Here is a 15,818-nt window from a genome sequence, read left to right on the forward strand (position 1 = left end):
GTTCTAGTGCAGATATCTCTGTCGTTTTATGTGTCTTAAGTAAACACACACTGCATGCTCCTAGTGATGCTGGCCAATCCCTCAGGAGGAATGACGCTTATGTAAATCTTATAAAAAGATAAGCGACCGCAATAACTGCTCTGTTGTCTGTCCTCTTTTTTCCCTTGATTCTTAATTATATATGTGAAGTGTAATAATGTAGCAATCAGTGATGGTTGACCCCAAAATAAGAACTTCATCTAATAGCTTTTTTGTCATATGAGGTTTTTTTCCCCAATACAATGTGTTGGCTGGAACGTCTGTATTTAAAGAGTCTGTTTGTGTATGAGCATTAAGGACTACATGAGACTCTTTTCCTATCAAATTACAATAAGAGCACTTAATATTTAAATGTTTTATTAAATTCAGCTGGATAGAAAAGTAACCTATATTGTTACCAAAAGGACATAGATAAGTATCATCAGATGAACACGCAACCCAGCTGCCAGAAAAAAAAAATGTTGGCATTGTATGTTTCTGCAAACCAAGGATATGTTTGCACATAATTATAGCAGATACTTCCGACTTAACATTTCAACAGCACTGTGGTTGATGTGTGGTTAGGTTTAGGCACAAAAAACACCTAGTCATGGTTAGGAAATCATCATGTTTTGTTTGAAATACAAGTTTTAAGAGCACCTTCCCTTTAAAAAAGTGGCAGTGTCTCAGTAAAAACAAGTGCTTTTTGTCGTGGCAGGAGATGCCAAGTTTAATGTGCAGTGGACACAATTGAAATAAACTGGGATTTAAAGTTGCAATAAACCCTAAATTTCCAACCTCTTACTTTTTGATTCTCACATTTTGCAATATCAATTTGGATCAAAGAGTTTAACTCACCCTGTGTTTCCCATCAAACAGAGGAGATCCTGCAGACCCATGTGGCACACTGGTGGTCACCTGATGGAGAGAGGTTGGCCTTCCTGGTCCTTAATGACAGTCTGGTGCCCAACATGGCTTTACCTCGCTTCACCGGCATGGCATACCCCAAAGGAAAGCAGTACCCATACCCTAAGGTAAACCTTGTTTAGAAGATACTCGTGCTATAATAATGTATCAAAGTTTACACACTGGATACATGGCCATTAGCCATAAATGTGAAGAAAAAGATATCTGTTCTTGTTTTCCCGTTCATCATTTTTGGAACATATGCTTGTTTGCTGTGTTTTCAAGTGAGATAAGAAAATCCATATTTTTCGCCCTGTTCTATTGGTTTACCCCGTCGAAGCTCTGCCTCTGCACCCTTAGACGAATCTTTGCTCTCATGGCCAGTTAGGAGGCAGCGACCACACACTATAAAGCCCCAGTACATCCACTGTTAATCTCCTTGTTTCACTCAGCCACCTCAGAGCACAGATCTACACTCACAGCCCCTCGGGTGTCACAGAATAATGTCTTTGCACGGCAACAAGCCTTTTGCCATCTGCTCTTGGCTGCTACCAGCCTGGGATGGCAACGACCCACATTAACTACCGACCCATGGTGCCCATCTTGTTGATCGAAGTGCTCCCATGGCACCCCGGGCCCTCTTAGCCTAAGCTCCCACCCAGATGCAAAAGAGATGGGGCAGCAGACCTCTCCAAGTATTGTTCTCAGCCGGAATAGATGTTTTCCTCGTAACTCCAGTCTTCATGATAAGCTAGGCTAACCACATTTAGACTCTATCTTAGAGATAGGTATCAATTTTCTAATCTGACTCTCAGAAAGAAAGCAAAACGAAGTTATTTCCCAAAATGTTTAGTTTCTGACATTGATAGAGTGCCCGAGAAAAGAGTCCTAAACCCTGGAAATACATTAGCATTTTAGCACCTCTGATTCCCTTTTCTCAAAGTCAGTGGGTTTTTTGAATGGGTTTTTGGTTAAATGCCTGCAGTCAGTTCTGTGCTTCATACAAAATGAGACTTTGATTTTTGCTCTACAACATAAAATACATCAGTTAATATCTCACTTCTGAACTTTTAAGCTTTAAAGTGTCTTTAAAAAAAAAAAAAAGCAGTAGCTATCAAGTCGCTAAATGAGACTGACAATGTCATCCGGCCAAACTCTGCTGACCACAGCATTACAGCCTCGCTATGGTAGCAACTTTAGATCATGCGATGACAGTGAAGTTTGTTTAAAGCCTAACATTGGCTTTTTACCTCTGACGATTGCATTCAGGCTTCAAAACTCTTAAGTGTTCATATTAAAAGATTATCTTTCTGAACAAAACGTGTAAGAATAATAAAGGGTTGTTTGCCACAGAGCTTTTTTCTACAGTGATACAAAATCCAATGGATAAATCCTATAGGCTTTTTGACAAAGCCAAAGTCCATGTTGACCTACAGAAAAACATTATCCCTTGGACACTCTTCTTGTCAGGGCAACGTACCCTCATACAACAGTTTGCATGATATCCTGGGAATTAGTGCCCCACATATGCTGTTACGTCCTAAATGCAAACTAACATACTTAACACAAATTACAGAGGTAAAGCCTAGAAAAGTAAAGTTACTGTGGTTAGGTTAAGGAAAAGAAATATGGTGATGACATACCGTAAAATAACATGGTCCTGAACAGCGGTCCCCTGGGGGAATGTCCCAGAGTGAAAGTCCTGTGTTTTGTTTCTCATTTAACCCCTCCTAACTCTTACTGAACTGCTGAGGACCACTTCCTTCTTTACTCTCATACATGATCGCAACCATCCAAAAGAAAGATTACTAGTTTTTCACTACATGGAATATGTATGAATTTTGGTGCATTACCTTTTTACATAGAAACCATCCATGAGAACAGCCGGGTCAAAAAGTCTTAATGTAAATACAAAGAGAAGAGATGTGTACAAATGTAGCTTCTATTTCAGTGTGCAGTCCCTGGACACACATTTGTGATTCCTAGGATAGCAAAGGAACGACCCGCCTTACTCTCCCTCAGATTGGTTGGATTGGTAAGGTTCATAAATTTGCTCTTAAGACACAAGCAATGTTTTTTTAAATAATGACAGTGTGCTTAAATTGTTCTTAAGTTTAGTATGCAGACCTTTTAGGTTATATATTATTTTTAGACTATTATGGAATGTCTTAGCACGCTATTTAATGTGGTTTCCAACTGTTTTTAGCTGTTTTTTGGGGGTACACAGTTGTCTTCCAAGAAAACATGCTCACAGAATAATCCAAAGGCAAATACATCTGAACAAAGCCAATATGAAGTCTTGTACCTGATCTCTATCAAACTGATTCTCAAAACATTTGCTGTTGAATGAACAACATCTGTGATTTGATATTTTGTTTATTCTTCTTATTCCCTTCACACTCTATTGTAACAATTTGAAATCGCAGTTTTATATATTCAACATGGTTTGAAGTCAGCAAGATAAAAGAAAAACAGTTTATAAAAAACAGTCTCAGAGTGTCGTGCTGCCACCATCCACCAGTGTTCAGTCATACAGGGAGGCTGTACATTGTCAAAAAGAAAGGGAACAGTTGTCCCCACTGACAGTCGCCTGACTTGAACAGAATGCAGTGATCATACACAGATAATACACAAAGCAGTTGGCTAGCTGCAATAGATTTGCTGATCTTTGATTGAAAGCAGCACCTGTTGTTCTCTCTGTAGATTTTCCTATAGAGCTCTCTCTGCGCATCAGCACGAGTCTGCAAACACAGGAAATCAAAGATATCAAAGGTGGAGTGAAAGAGAAAACTGCACAGAATCCGAAATTATCTTCAAGAATTAATTTGACATCAAACATCACTAATCCCAACAATGTTCGAATATCTGAGGGAAGGCTTCTCATGTTTAAACATTTGAAACCAGGATCAACAACAGCACCTGTTCAAAGTTATATTACAGGATTATTCAAAAAGATTTTTTTCAAGCCATTTCTTTGTTTTTCTTCTTTATTTATTGGTTTACTTTCCTGTGTGTTTCACTGTAAAATCTGATTTTACTTTAAAGTAAATATGACTATTAGTCTTAATTCATGTGTACTTTATATCACACTGTTAAGCTTACTTAAAATGTAGTCATATTTACTCAATTTTGTGAAGTTGTTGGAAGTTAAAAGTGTAAAAGTTTAATTAAATCAATCTTTCTACATTTTAGCAACTTCAGTTTACTGTGCTTTTTATCTGTAATTTGCTGATTGCAAACTAGTCAGTCATATTTCTATATTCTTAAACATGTTAAGAAAACAGATCTTTTAACTTCATTATTGGTAAAAATCCTCTTTGTAATGATCAAGGGAAGTTAGACTAACTTGGTTTACTAAAGTTGCTAATGAACAACAAGGTAATTCCACCTGCCATTTTAAAGTTCTTCACAAAATTAAGTAAATACAGCTAAATTTGAAGTAAATTTAAAATTTAGATAGAGTACATGTAAATTTGGATTTGAAGTTATATTCACTTTTATTTTTTCAAGGCAGTTGGTTTCCCAAGATTTTTTAAAGTAAGATCGACTTGTCAGATTGTCAGGTTTGTTTTCCTGTGCTAATTTTCAGGTAATTTTCTTGTACTGTTGTACAACTCGATCTTGGATTTTTTGCCAATATCCAATATAAACTTATTTGGCCCATCATCGTTACTGATATTGATATCTCCACTTCTTTCGCCACCCAAATTTAGTGATCGAGTCACTTCTGTAGTGGAACTAACATTATATTCAACATACTCTTATCGTGATGGCCCACCTACAAATGAAGATAAAATACAATGCTTTTCAGTGTATGTAATATTCATTCATTGTACATAATAAAAAAAATACTCAATATTTGTTGATAAAGATGATGTTTAACTATTGTTCGTCCCTAATTTCTGGGTCATTTCTTCTTAAAGTGCTTATTGCCTTCTCCCCATTATTTTGAAAGAAATCATGCCAGTTTGGTTACAAAGTGTTAAATGAGAACAACAGAATGCAAATGTCCAGTGTTTATGATTGTACTTCACAGTTGTTTGAAGTGTTTCTCAGATGGATCATGTTTAATCAGCAGACTGCTGTTTAATTTGATACAAATCCTCTACATAACAACACATGCATTACTGTCTAACTGTATGTGCACTTTAAAACATTTAAAAGGGCTTTTAAAGGGATGCTCTCAATGAATTATTCATTCCAAATCACTCCAACAACACTTAGTCACTCTTGCCATTTTGGATGCTGTGAGGCTTTTGTCTAAAGCTTGGACTGTTCTTCTGCCTGCAGGCTGGCCAACCCAACCCGGCGGTGAAACTCTATGTAGTCAATCTTTACGGGCCGACGCACACGCTGGAGCTCATGCCTCCAGAGACGCTCAAGCTGCGGTAAGACGAGCTGCATTTTGTTTGTCAAACTTTTGCATCAGCTGCTGTGTTACTGAAAGGGATACTTTTGACATTTTATGGCTTCAGATGATAATTTTTTGCTCACTAGACACTCAGCACATTTAATTGGGGAATGGTGTGCACTGCAGCTCACTGTGCCCCTGCATTGCAGTTACAGTAGCTGTAACTTTTACTTTCAACGAGGAGAGCCCTTAAACTCAAGGACGAAGTACGACCAACATATCCAGGCCTGCATGGGCCTGCTGAGAGAAAACAATATATTTTTATGATTATTTCACAGTGAATGCAGCTGCATTTGTCATTTCAGCATATTTAAGAGACCTCATGATAACCTTCAGATTTAATCAGACTGCATCACTGTTTGCCTGAACTCAGTCTCATGACTGTTAATGAATCTCTGGTGACTTTATGTTTTTCAATCTATTGTCTGTCATCTCCTTGCATTAGATGTATGAATGTATTTTATTGTGCTGGGCTGAGCCTTGGACCGTCCCGCCTAATAAAACAGAGACATGTCTTGTACTGCCATTATAGGACTAAGTAGAAAAAACATGACAAAAGAAAAGCCACCCCTGTCTCCTAACAATTACATGTGTATGTTATTAAATTGCGTTCATAATGATGTAGCAAAAACATAATGTGCCTGGATTACGTTCAGAGACATAATTTCTTTGTGGTAATAAAACACAACATTGAACACGCTGGATTAACTGGGAGGTGGTCGGGGTTGATGGCGCACATACAAATCACAGGACTGTGACAGTGAACTGCTCAGTAAAATGAGCCTGTGACAAACTTTAAAAATGTTTGCAGTGGTCACATCATCCAACAACAGCCAGGACATTAGAATGTTTCCAAAATTTATAATCTCCCATATGTGCACATCTTATATCACATAAGATTAAAAAGTCTTAATCTAATTAAATGTATTATTATTACTATTATTATTATTATTATACTTCTAAAACAATCCACAATCCAAAACAGTATAAAGACAATTATAGAACCTAAAAAACCCCTAAAAAAACAACAACTGGGTAATTCTAATGGGAACACTTTTGATGTATATCATAGTGTAAATAGTCTGGTGGCATTCAGTATTTGTGCGTCATAAGAATGAAACAGTTTACCTGCTGACCTTAGACCTACTCTGACACTGTGTTCTTTCAAAACCAAACTTAAGATTTTCCTTTTCACTTTAGTGTTTTCTTAAATCAACACACAGTATGTGTACATCACGTTTATTTGGATGTTTATGTTTCATTTAATGTCTGATTTACTTTTGCATGATATGCTGCTATGCAGATCAACCTGATCTGAATGAATGTTTTCAACAGGGAACATTATGTGACCATGGTGAAGTGGATCAGCAAGACCAAGACATCTGTCAGGTGGCTGAACCGGGCCCAGAACATCTCCATCCTGACAGTGTGCGACACCACCACAGGAGCCTGCGTCACGGTGTGTACGTGTGTGTGTGTTTGTGTGAGTGAGAGAGATAAAGACACAGAAGTGTGTCCTTGGGTAGAGAACAAAGGTTTTTGTAAGCATCTCGCCCTTCCTTTGTGTTTATGTTCGCAAACTATCATCTAATTTGGAAATGTATTGTCAAGTAAATAAACGTGTGGAAAACACTTCATTACATGTGCAATGACACATAATCCTCAACACTTACTTCATGGAAGGCTAAGCAGAACTCATCAAACTTTAGTGGAGTAGCTTTATATTTGATGAAGCTATTAACAATTCTTGACTTCTGAGTTGATTTCCAAGGTAACGCTCTTGTGTTGTGTTCGTTCCCAGCTCTTGTTTACCTTCAACTTTTTCACGAGCACTTGTTATTTTAAATCATTTTCATCTTTAAATCCTCTAAGTGGTTACTCGGTGCTTTGTTATTGTGAATTCAAGAGGGTCTAAGTAAGAAAGAAAGTTGCATCTATTATTCATGTTAGACAGAAAGTACAGGTGCCTTTAGTATTTATGTGAGACACTCATTAACCCCGTCAGCAGTCACTGAAACCAGAATTATCTCAGGCACTTAAACACCCAGTTAAAGTCTGTTCTGCACCATTTCGCTCTCCAGTTTTTGTTTATGTTAACGCAAATAGAACACAGCACCTTTCAAACTTTTTTTTTCTTCATAGCTTTATTTAACAAAATATGTACAAAAAATGTCTGACAAACATACATGAGAGCACAAAAAACTGACATTCTACACATGACAGACAATAATAAATAAGCATATCAATTATAAACCAACAAAATGGACATGGGCATAAACAAAAATTAAAAAATTAATAAAATCAAAAATAAAAATACTTATTCATATCATATCAGGGGTTATGTCAAATAAGTTTTTATAAAAATCTAAATATGTATTGCTTTTTTTGTTATTTAAAAGAGTAAGAAAGGAAAGTGTTGAGTTAAAATCAATCATCTTTCAAACTCTTGGTCTTAGTAAAGCCCCATATACACCACAACTTAAGAAAGCATAGCTGTTAGAGAGGATCAATCCCCAATTTTTTGAATATGAATACAAAAAACAAAACAAAACAAAAACAAACTGGATCCATCAGATCAGATCACATCCTTGCAACATGGAAACTCTTTTTTAGTGCTACAATCTTTGCATCTTGCTATTTTTGATAACTTTTTCCTTTCTGAATAATAGCATAAAAATAAATGCTTTGTGTTTGATAAATAATTTCATGGTTATTAAAATATTCAGAAGCAGCCCATAAATGATGCATTAACCTTACAAATCACTACATGTTTCTTTTAGATAATAGTGCATTAGCTGCTCTTAACATTGAAAAGTCTCAACATTGCGTACTGTTATCATTGAGTTTGGCCCTGTTAGTACTTTGTATTAAGTTGGAACCAAATTTGAGGTATTACCCACTCCTACACTGTAGCCTTAAAAATAATTCCCAGAAAGCTTGCTACGCATTGTAACAGTTATTAAACTATAATTGGACAGTCCTGTTTGAGGGGCGGGAATTTGGGGAATGGCCAGCGATGTGGAGTCCTAAGAACAAATTGCCATGGGGAGTAAACAGAACCCAGCTGAGACGATAGAAAAAGCTTTAGAGAGTTTTTTTGATTGTTCCTGACTTGATACCAGCTGCAGATGTTCACCAGCTAACCCTGTAAACTGTCACTATAACAGTTTGTTATGTACCTGAATAATGAACTGAATAATTAGTCACGTAATTACTAATTGTGTACTATGTGATATATTTTTTATTTACCTTTATTTAACCAGAAAAAAAAACTCTGGAGATTAAAAATCCCTTTTTCAAGAGAGTCCTCACCAAGACAGGCAGCAACAAAAGTTACAGACAGACAACAAAAATACACAATTTTGCTGAAATTAATGCCATATGCATGAACACAGCCAAAATTATCGAAAAATGAAGAATGCGAAGCACGTAAAATGCGCCAAAAAATTCCCTAAAGGTTAAGAGGTGCTAGATTATTTACACATTATCATATGTGTACTATTAACATAATAACAATACTTCATTTTTAAATGTCAGGGTTATTGTCAGTACTGTATTGTGACAGCCTTAGTTTACACTGGAGTTAGCTGACAGCCTGCTACATCTTATACAGACATTAAAGGGTGCCTTGTGCGTGGGAATCAGACGCTGATGTCCACTGGCCAAGCTGCCATATTTGACTCCCTGGGGATAAAAACGGGTCGGCCTGTTTTGTGAGGACATGTGGATGAACTTTGTTGAATGACAGTTCTATCAATTAAATTCATCTTTTTTTTTTTATTTACTTTTTTTTTTGAGAAAACATTGCTGAAATTGTAGCACATCAACTGGAGTAAACTCCCTCCATATTCTCTCCATATTTGGATGACACAGAGCAGTGTTAACCCCGCAGTTGAACTGTGGCTCTCACCGGCCGCTCTCCAGCTCTGTGCTTCCTGATTTGGTGTGATTTGCACGAACAAACACGCGGCCCAGCCAAGAGGCAGCTTAGCTCCGGCCTGGACACAGCGCCCGGCCTCCTCTGCCAAAACTGCAGCTCCCGCTCATGCATATTGGTTTGAAATGATGGCTCAGACTGGGAATGGTTTTCCCCAGTGGGGTGTTTAAATAAACAACAAAATCAGGGGTCCATTATGTGGCAGATGATTCTGTCTGGAAAATGTGCCGCTGAAGTGGCCAAAAATAAGTTTGACAAAGTATGAAAAATGGGACGCTTTTGCAAAAGTTCTGCTGACATAAAAGAAAATTCACTTTGTGAGAAAGAATGTGATTACACTGCCTCTAAAATACTGTCCCACTTTCCGAAAACCGCTGTTTACCCAGTCTAAGTTTAAGGTCAGACAGAAAGGCTGCAAGTTTTTTGGTGATCTGGGTGAATTAACCACACTGACATTCTGCTCTGACATCTTTTTCAGAGACATGAAGAAAGCTCTGAGCTCTGGCTCTCCAAGCAGGTAAAGTGCCCTTCATCCCATCTATATGGAACATTTCTGAAAGCATGTGCTCCAGTGCTGTAATCATCTCTGTCTAGGTATCTTTTAAATTCTGCCACATTATTATTTCATCTCATCTCCACGTATTTCTCCACACACTCTTCTCAATACTGGTGAGGCTCTGTTCAAATTCTGCACCTGGTGATGCAAACACAGCGTGAGCGGCTGCAAGAGCCACTCATGTCGGCCCTTCCTATCGTCCTTTTCAGCAGATAAAGGTGTAAACTGTGAATTCATTTTCACCTGTAGGATTTCGGAGCAAAGAGAAGAGCTTTTGGAGATGCTGAAGTGCTTTAGGCTTTTGCACTTAAACAAATTTCTGTCAAAATTTGGCAAAATTCTCACAGTAATGTACATTTTTTTTAAAAATACAGTTAATCATTGTCAATCTTGATGCTTTTTGGGGCCAATGTTACGCTGTAAACTTCACACTGTACTGTAGAATACTGTAATACATTTTTCTGTTGACGAAATGTGCGGAAATTACACTATAAAATAACAGTAGGATGCTAGCAACGACAGCTGCCATTAGTTTACAGTAATTTTAGAGGACAGTTTGTCACAGTGTTGCTGTTAAAATACAGCTATGATATAACTGTAATGTACAGTTTTTTTCCCAAAAAAAATACAGTAAAACTCCATAAATCTTGATGCTTTTTAGAGCCAGTATTACACTGTAAACCTCAAATTCTACTGTAGAATAATGTAATAAATTTAGCGGAAATATACGGTTGAGGGAATTTTTTAAAAGACGGTGTAAAAAAAAAAGTACACTGTAAAATCTGACAAGTTAATCTTATTATCTTATATATATTTTTATAAAATCATTTATAGTAGTGCTGCAATAAAATAACATTTGGATGCTGGCAACTTCAGCTGCTTTTAGTTTACAGTTATTTCAGAGCAAAAGTTATTGTTTTGCTGTTAAAAAGCAGTCATATTATAACATTAATGTGCAGTTGCTGTTTTTTTCTAAAAATACAGTAAAACACCATAAATCTTGATGCTTTTTTTGAGCTAATATTTCCCTATAAACTTCACATTCGACTGTAGAATATTGTTTTAAATTTAAAAGAAATATTATGTTGAAATAATTAATGGCAGTTTCACTGTAAAAATAATAGAAGGATACCTTCAACTAAAACTGCCAATAGTTTGCTGTAGTTTTACTTTAGTCTTACTTTTTATAATGGACAAGTTGAAAATCAAAGCAGCAGCCACTTAAATGAGTGTTAACATTCAGTTTAGAGTTCATCTAAGAAATTTGCAAAGCTGCAGCACATATTGAGCTTTTTGTAATATTTTCGCTGTGAGAGAAATATTTTTGTAATCTATTCTTGTCAAGACGGACCTCTGCAAGGCACCATACAATTGACTTATTAAATCAGCCTCACCGGAGCCATACAGATTCAAAACCAGGCATCTGATAAAAGCCAGCAAGGCCAAAACATGTCATTGTAACTCTAGTACCTTTTAGATTTGACTCCTTTTTATTTTTTTCCTTGAAGAGTGCAGTCGACTCTCAGCTCCAGCATTTTGTATTTACTTGAGGAAACAGAATTTTTTTTTGGGCAAGATTCGGTCATATAGCCCTGAAGCCATACATATTTGGCTGCAGCGCTGGGTAATTTAAACCACTTGATAATCTTGGCACGCAGAGCTGCTTGTCTTTGTTACGGTGGTAATCTGTGAGATGCTCGTTCACTGACTGTGAGGTTGTGTCAGTGCAGAGAGAGCCTAAAGGGTTTTTATGTAAGATTGTCTCAGATGCCAAAGGCTCATTCTGGGTAAACTCCCTCTGTCTGAGACAGAATGTGTTTGTGTTACTGAGTGAGATATTTATTCACTGATTGTGGGTTTTATAAATTTAAACTTGATGAACTCAATATAAACCACACAGTCAAACATGACAATACACAGCAGGAAGATTCTAATTTGGTAGTAATTCATGGGGTTAAAAAGTGTCTTGAAGACACTCTTTTGGCTTGTACAGTCAAAGTTGTAGATATCTTGATTGTAAATTCTATTTGTAGAAATGTTATTGGGGTTAATTTTAAACCCATTTGAAACCTGGATGGACATCACTTTTCTTTTGCTGCATTCAGACGCCTTTTAACAAGCATTTAAACCTCTGAAACCTGAGAAAATTGGTTTGATGTCTTTCAAAAGGCAGTAGGCAATATAGTGGGAAATGTCCCACTAAATGCAAGAAATTAGTAAAAGGTGAAAAAAGAGAGGGAAATACTTTAAAAATAAAAATAAAAAAGCCAGTGGAAAATGTCTAAAAACTAACTCACTAAAACTATGGTTTTAATTATAAAAACTATATACTTAAAAAGATGTTACAGAAATAATATATATTCTATTTTGTCATTATTATTATTTTAATTTATTGCACTTTTTTCCCCAGGTCATTTCATTGTTTGTTTTCCTTTTTACTGTTTTTTTTCTGTATTTTTGCTATTTTTGGGGTAATTTTCTTGTAATTTTTACTAATGTCTCACAAATTTTTGGATTTGTGAAGTTGCTGTTTGCCTTTTTTCCATGTATAAGCTAATTTGTTCAGGTTTCAAAGGGTTAATTACCATTCTGACTGGTGAGAATACAATTTTAACCTGAAAAATGCTGTTATGGATACCTGAAATGTAATCACAGAAGGTGAAAAGGTTTTATCATATGTCTCTTTTCTCTTCTGCAGAACCAAGAACCAGTGTTCTCCAAAGACGGCAGCAGATTCTTCCTGACTGTCCCGGTCAAACAAGGAGGACGTGGAGAGTTCCATCACATCGCCATGTTCACCACGCAGGTGAAGCTCCACTTTATAGTCAGCCTACAGTGATGCAGCATATAGATAAAGTTTCACACCCAAATGATCCAGCTAAGTCCTTTATTCTGACAGCATGGGTGCTGTATGGAGCCACAGATATTAATAGGGCTGTTTGATTTAAAGTGCAGCCAAGTGTATACTCTCAAATAGTTTCACCGTAAGTTGAGGAAATTACTCACAGCAGCCCAAATTTGTCATGCTGTTGTCGAGCCGTTAATTGAGGTGTTGCCATAATCAAGCAGCTTCTTGCAAGTGATTTATGATACCGCCTTCTGAACAGTATAGGTCTAATAAAAAAAGCCTGTTCTCATCAACACAGATACTCAAACGTACCCATCCATATACAAACACTAGCTGCATGTTCAATAGTATTAGTAGGAATGAAGAGGGATATTTTAAATCAGGTTGCCATGGATAGTTTCACTGCTGTTGTTGTAGCAAAAAGGTTATCAGATTTCACTCCAATTATAGGAACATTTTCCCCCATTTTAAATTCATGCAGTTAGTTTCAGGAGGAATAAATCAATGGGTGTGCCTGTGTGGCTTATGATGAATCTGTCAAACCTGATCAAATTTTCTGCAGTGTATGAGCCAAATTCTAATGTACCAGCAAACATGAAATCCAAGAAATGTCCTCAAAGCCTAGAAACATCCTAAAATCTTAGAAATGTCCTGGAATGCTAGAAACATCCAAGTCTTTATATTCTAACAGGGAAAAATGGGTTTGTGAATGTCCACAACAACCTGTATGTGTTTTTTCTGATATGCTACCACTATGATTAAAGGTTTCTTTGTGGTTACTGCATGGCATTCCCTAACCGACACTCAGAGACACTCAACTTACAGCCAAAAACTGGCCCCAAAACAGGGTGCTGGGTGCCCCCCCAGAGCTGAAGGAACCAGAGCGACACTACATCTGCTTTAGTGACTCTGCCCTCTAGTGCCACCTATTGGCTGCATCTATGCCAACATAAAGGAAGCATTGCAATATGGGAGAAAGTGACATTTACAATGTTTGAAATAGATATACCTATTGTCGTATGTAAAGGGAGTATAAATGAGTCCTTAGTTATTCTTCAGAGATTTACATGCCCACTCATCCAGCCGCCCTCTTCCCTACACATGAGTTCAGACTGAATGCAAAGCATAATTTGCCTGGAGAGTCAGTCGGTTTATGTTAATTTGCAGCAATCAGCCAATGTGCCGCCTGGCTCTATGTTAACAATCGTGTGTGTGTGTGTGTGTGTTTTGTGTAAGAGCTCCTAACACTTTCTGCACAGTATATGAGTCATAGAGCCTCTGGGTAAGCATACATGTTTTGCTTTGCCTCAATCAGGATCTTCTATTCAGATATTGTGTCTTTGCAATCATTCGCAACTTTACATCAGTGCAGTTATATTGTGCCTATAACTTTTTCAGTCTGAACACACTTTGAGGTGTTCTGCAGCATTATAACACAGTAGGCGGCTTTCCGGATTTGTTGTAGCAAGAAGGTTAATCAGATTTATTCCAATTATGGGAAAACTTTCCTCTATTTTAAAATTCAAGCAGTATTAGTTTCCAGAGGAATAAATCATGGGGTGATCCCTTTGGTGTGATGAATCTTTCAGACCTGATCAGATTTTTTACAATGTATGAGATAAATTCTAATGCACCAAAAAGTCTTCATATTTTAATATTAAAAGTGTGTTTCCGAATGTCCAATACTACCCATATGAGTGTTTTCTGATCTGTTACCACGATGGTTTAAGATTTCGGTTTTTGGTTAACCCCAACCAGTAATGACTAAAGGCTCTTTTTTTTTTTGGCGTAATCAAAACAAGTTGCAACTGGACTTGGACTTTGACACCAATGACTGGTGACTTCACTTGAATTTAAGCCTTTTTTTTTACCAAAAGCCTGAGGTAAAACTTTTTGTACCTCAGGCCCAAAGAGTAAAACTATGATATTTAAAAAGTGGGCTATGAATCAATTCATTCTTCCTTCATTTTACTGAATCAACTTAATCCCCTAGAGCCACTTTGTTTGAACCAATCCGACAGCATCTGAAAGAACCATGAAGAACTAACATTGTGTTACAACCAGTTGGCAAAATGATACTAAACATAATATCATTCATGGGCAAAAACAAGGTGATGGTCAAGAAAAAAAAAAAGAACTGCAATATGCAAAATATGCAGGTCCAAAATTACAAAAGAGATGCAACAATTTCTAGTAAACTCATTTTAACAAACAAAAACACATATTAAAAATTAGTCATGGTTTTTGTAAATTTCATATTAGTATTACTGTTGTTAAAATGGCTTTACATTTGGTGAAAAAACTTTAAAACTTGACTCAAAAGTTTAGGACTAGTTAAGCAAAGTCGGATAAGGCGGTATCTCAGTACTACGTTATACAAGGGTACCTAGTAATCTGGAAGGTATGTTGTTCAATACTGTCATAAATACAGTGCTTCTCTTTCTATTAGATTAATTGTATGTAGTGCACAGCACGTACCACCAGAACTCAATCTTTAGTCTCTACTGGTGGAACTGGCAGCTGAGCTGAAAGTGACTGCAACACCTAGTGGTGGTGGGGGGGAGTTACAGGACTGTAAACAGCTGGCGGCCAACATCCGACTTGGTAAATTAAGGTTTTACCTCTTCCAGTTGTTCCGATTGTTGGAACAGTGGACTTACTAACTAGATAGGTGAGCGTTTTTTTTTTTTTTGTTTTTCTGTCAGGTCTGAAGTGTGTTTTACAATGAGTTAATGAGGCAATGAAGCCTCGTCTATCTTCTGTGACCGAGAGAAAGTTGATTTCAAAGGGTGTGCAGTTTTATTTGTCGGTTAAATTTTGAAAATGGGTCTGAGAATATTATTTTTCTTACTACTTTGTGGATTTCTGTTAATTAGTTTAAAAAGGTGAAAGTAAGTAGCACGCTTGCAGTCACATACTGTATACCTGGGTGAAATTTCAGGATGGTATAAAGATATGAAATATAACATAAGTCCTAAGCCTAGTGCAAAGACTTGAGAAGTACTTGTGACTTGCAAAGCAATGACTTCATCTCACCTCTGTTTTATGACATTTAGAATACTAATATATTTGCAAACCATTATTAGCTTTGTAAAGATATAGTGGTGTAATGTCGGTCTAAGTAGAGAATCATGTCTACCTC

The 15,818-nt window shown here is 36.8% G+C and overlaps 1 protein-coding gene across 2 annotated transcripts in view; it reads left to right on the plus strand.

Annotated features, from left to right (window-relative positions):
- Positions 1-15,818, plus strand: part of LOC121949267 (inactive dipeptidyl peptidase 10-like) — a 270,175-nt gene that overhangs the window by 233,911 nt on the left and 20,446 nt on the right. For both annotated transcript variants that reach the window (XM_042494908.1, XM_042494909.1), the window contains exons 9-13: positions 898-1,052; positions 5,215-5,312; positions 6,671-6,794; positions 9,751-9,789; positions 12,527-12,634. In XM_042494908.1, the coding sequence (XP_042350842.1) occupies positions 898-1,052; positions 5,215-5,312; positions 6,671-6,794; positions 9,751-9,789; positions 12,527-12,634 (524 nt within the window). The remainder of the gene's footprint in view (positions 1-897; positions 1,053-5,214; positions 5,313-6,670; positions 6,795-9,750; positions 9,790-12,526; positions 12,635-15,818) is intronic.

The sequence above is a fragment of the Plectropomus leopardus genome, chromosome 10, assembly GCF_008729295.1.
Source record: "Plectropomus leopardus isolate mb chromosome 10, YSFRI_Pleo_2.0, whole genome shotgun sequence".
Classification (NCBI taxonomy): Eukaryota; Metazoa; Chordata; class Actinopteri; order Perciformes; family Serranidae; genus Plectropomus; species Plectropomus leopardus.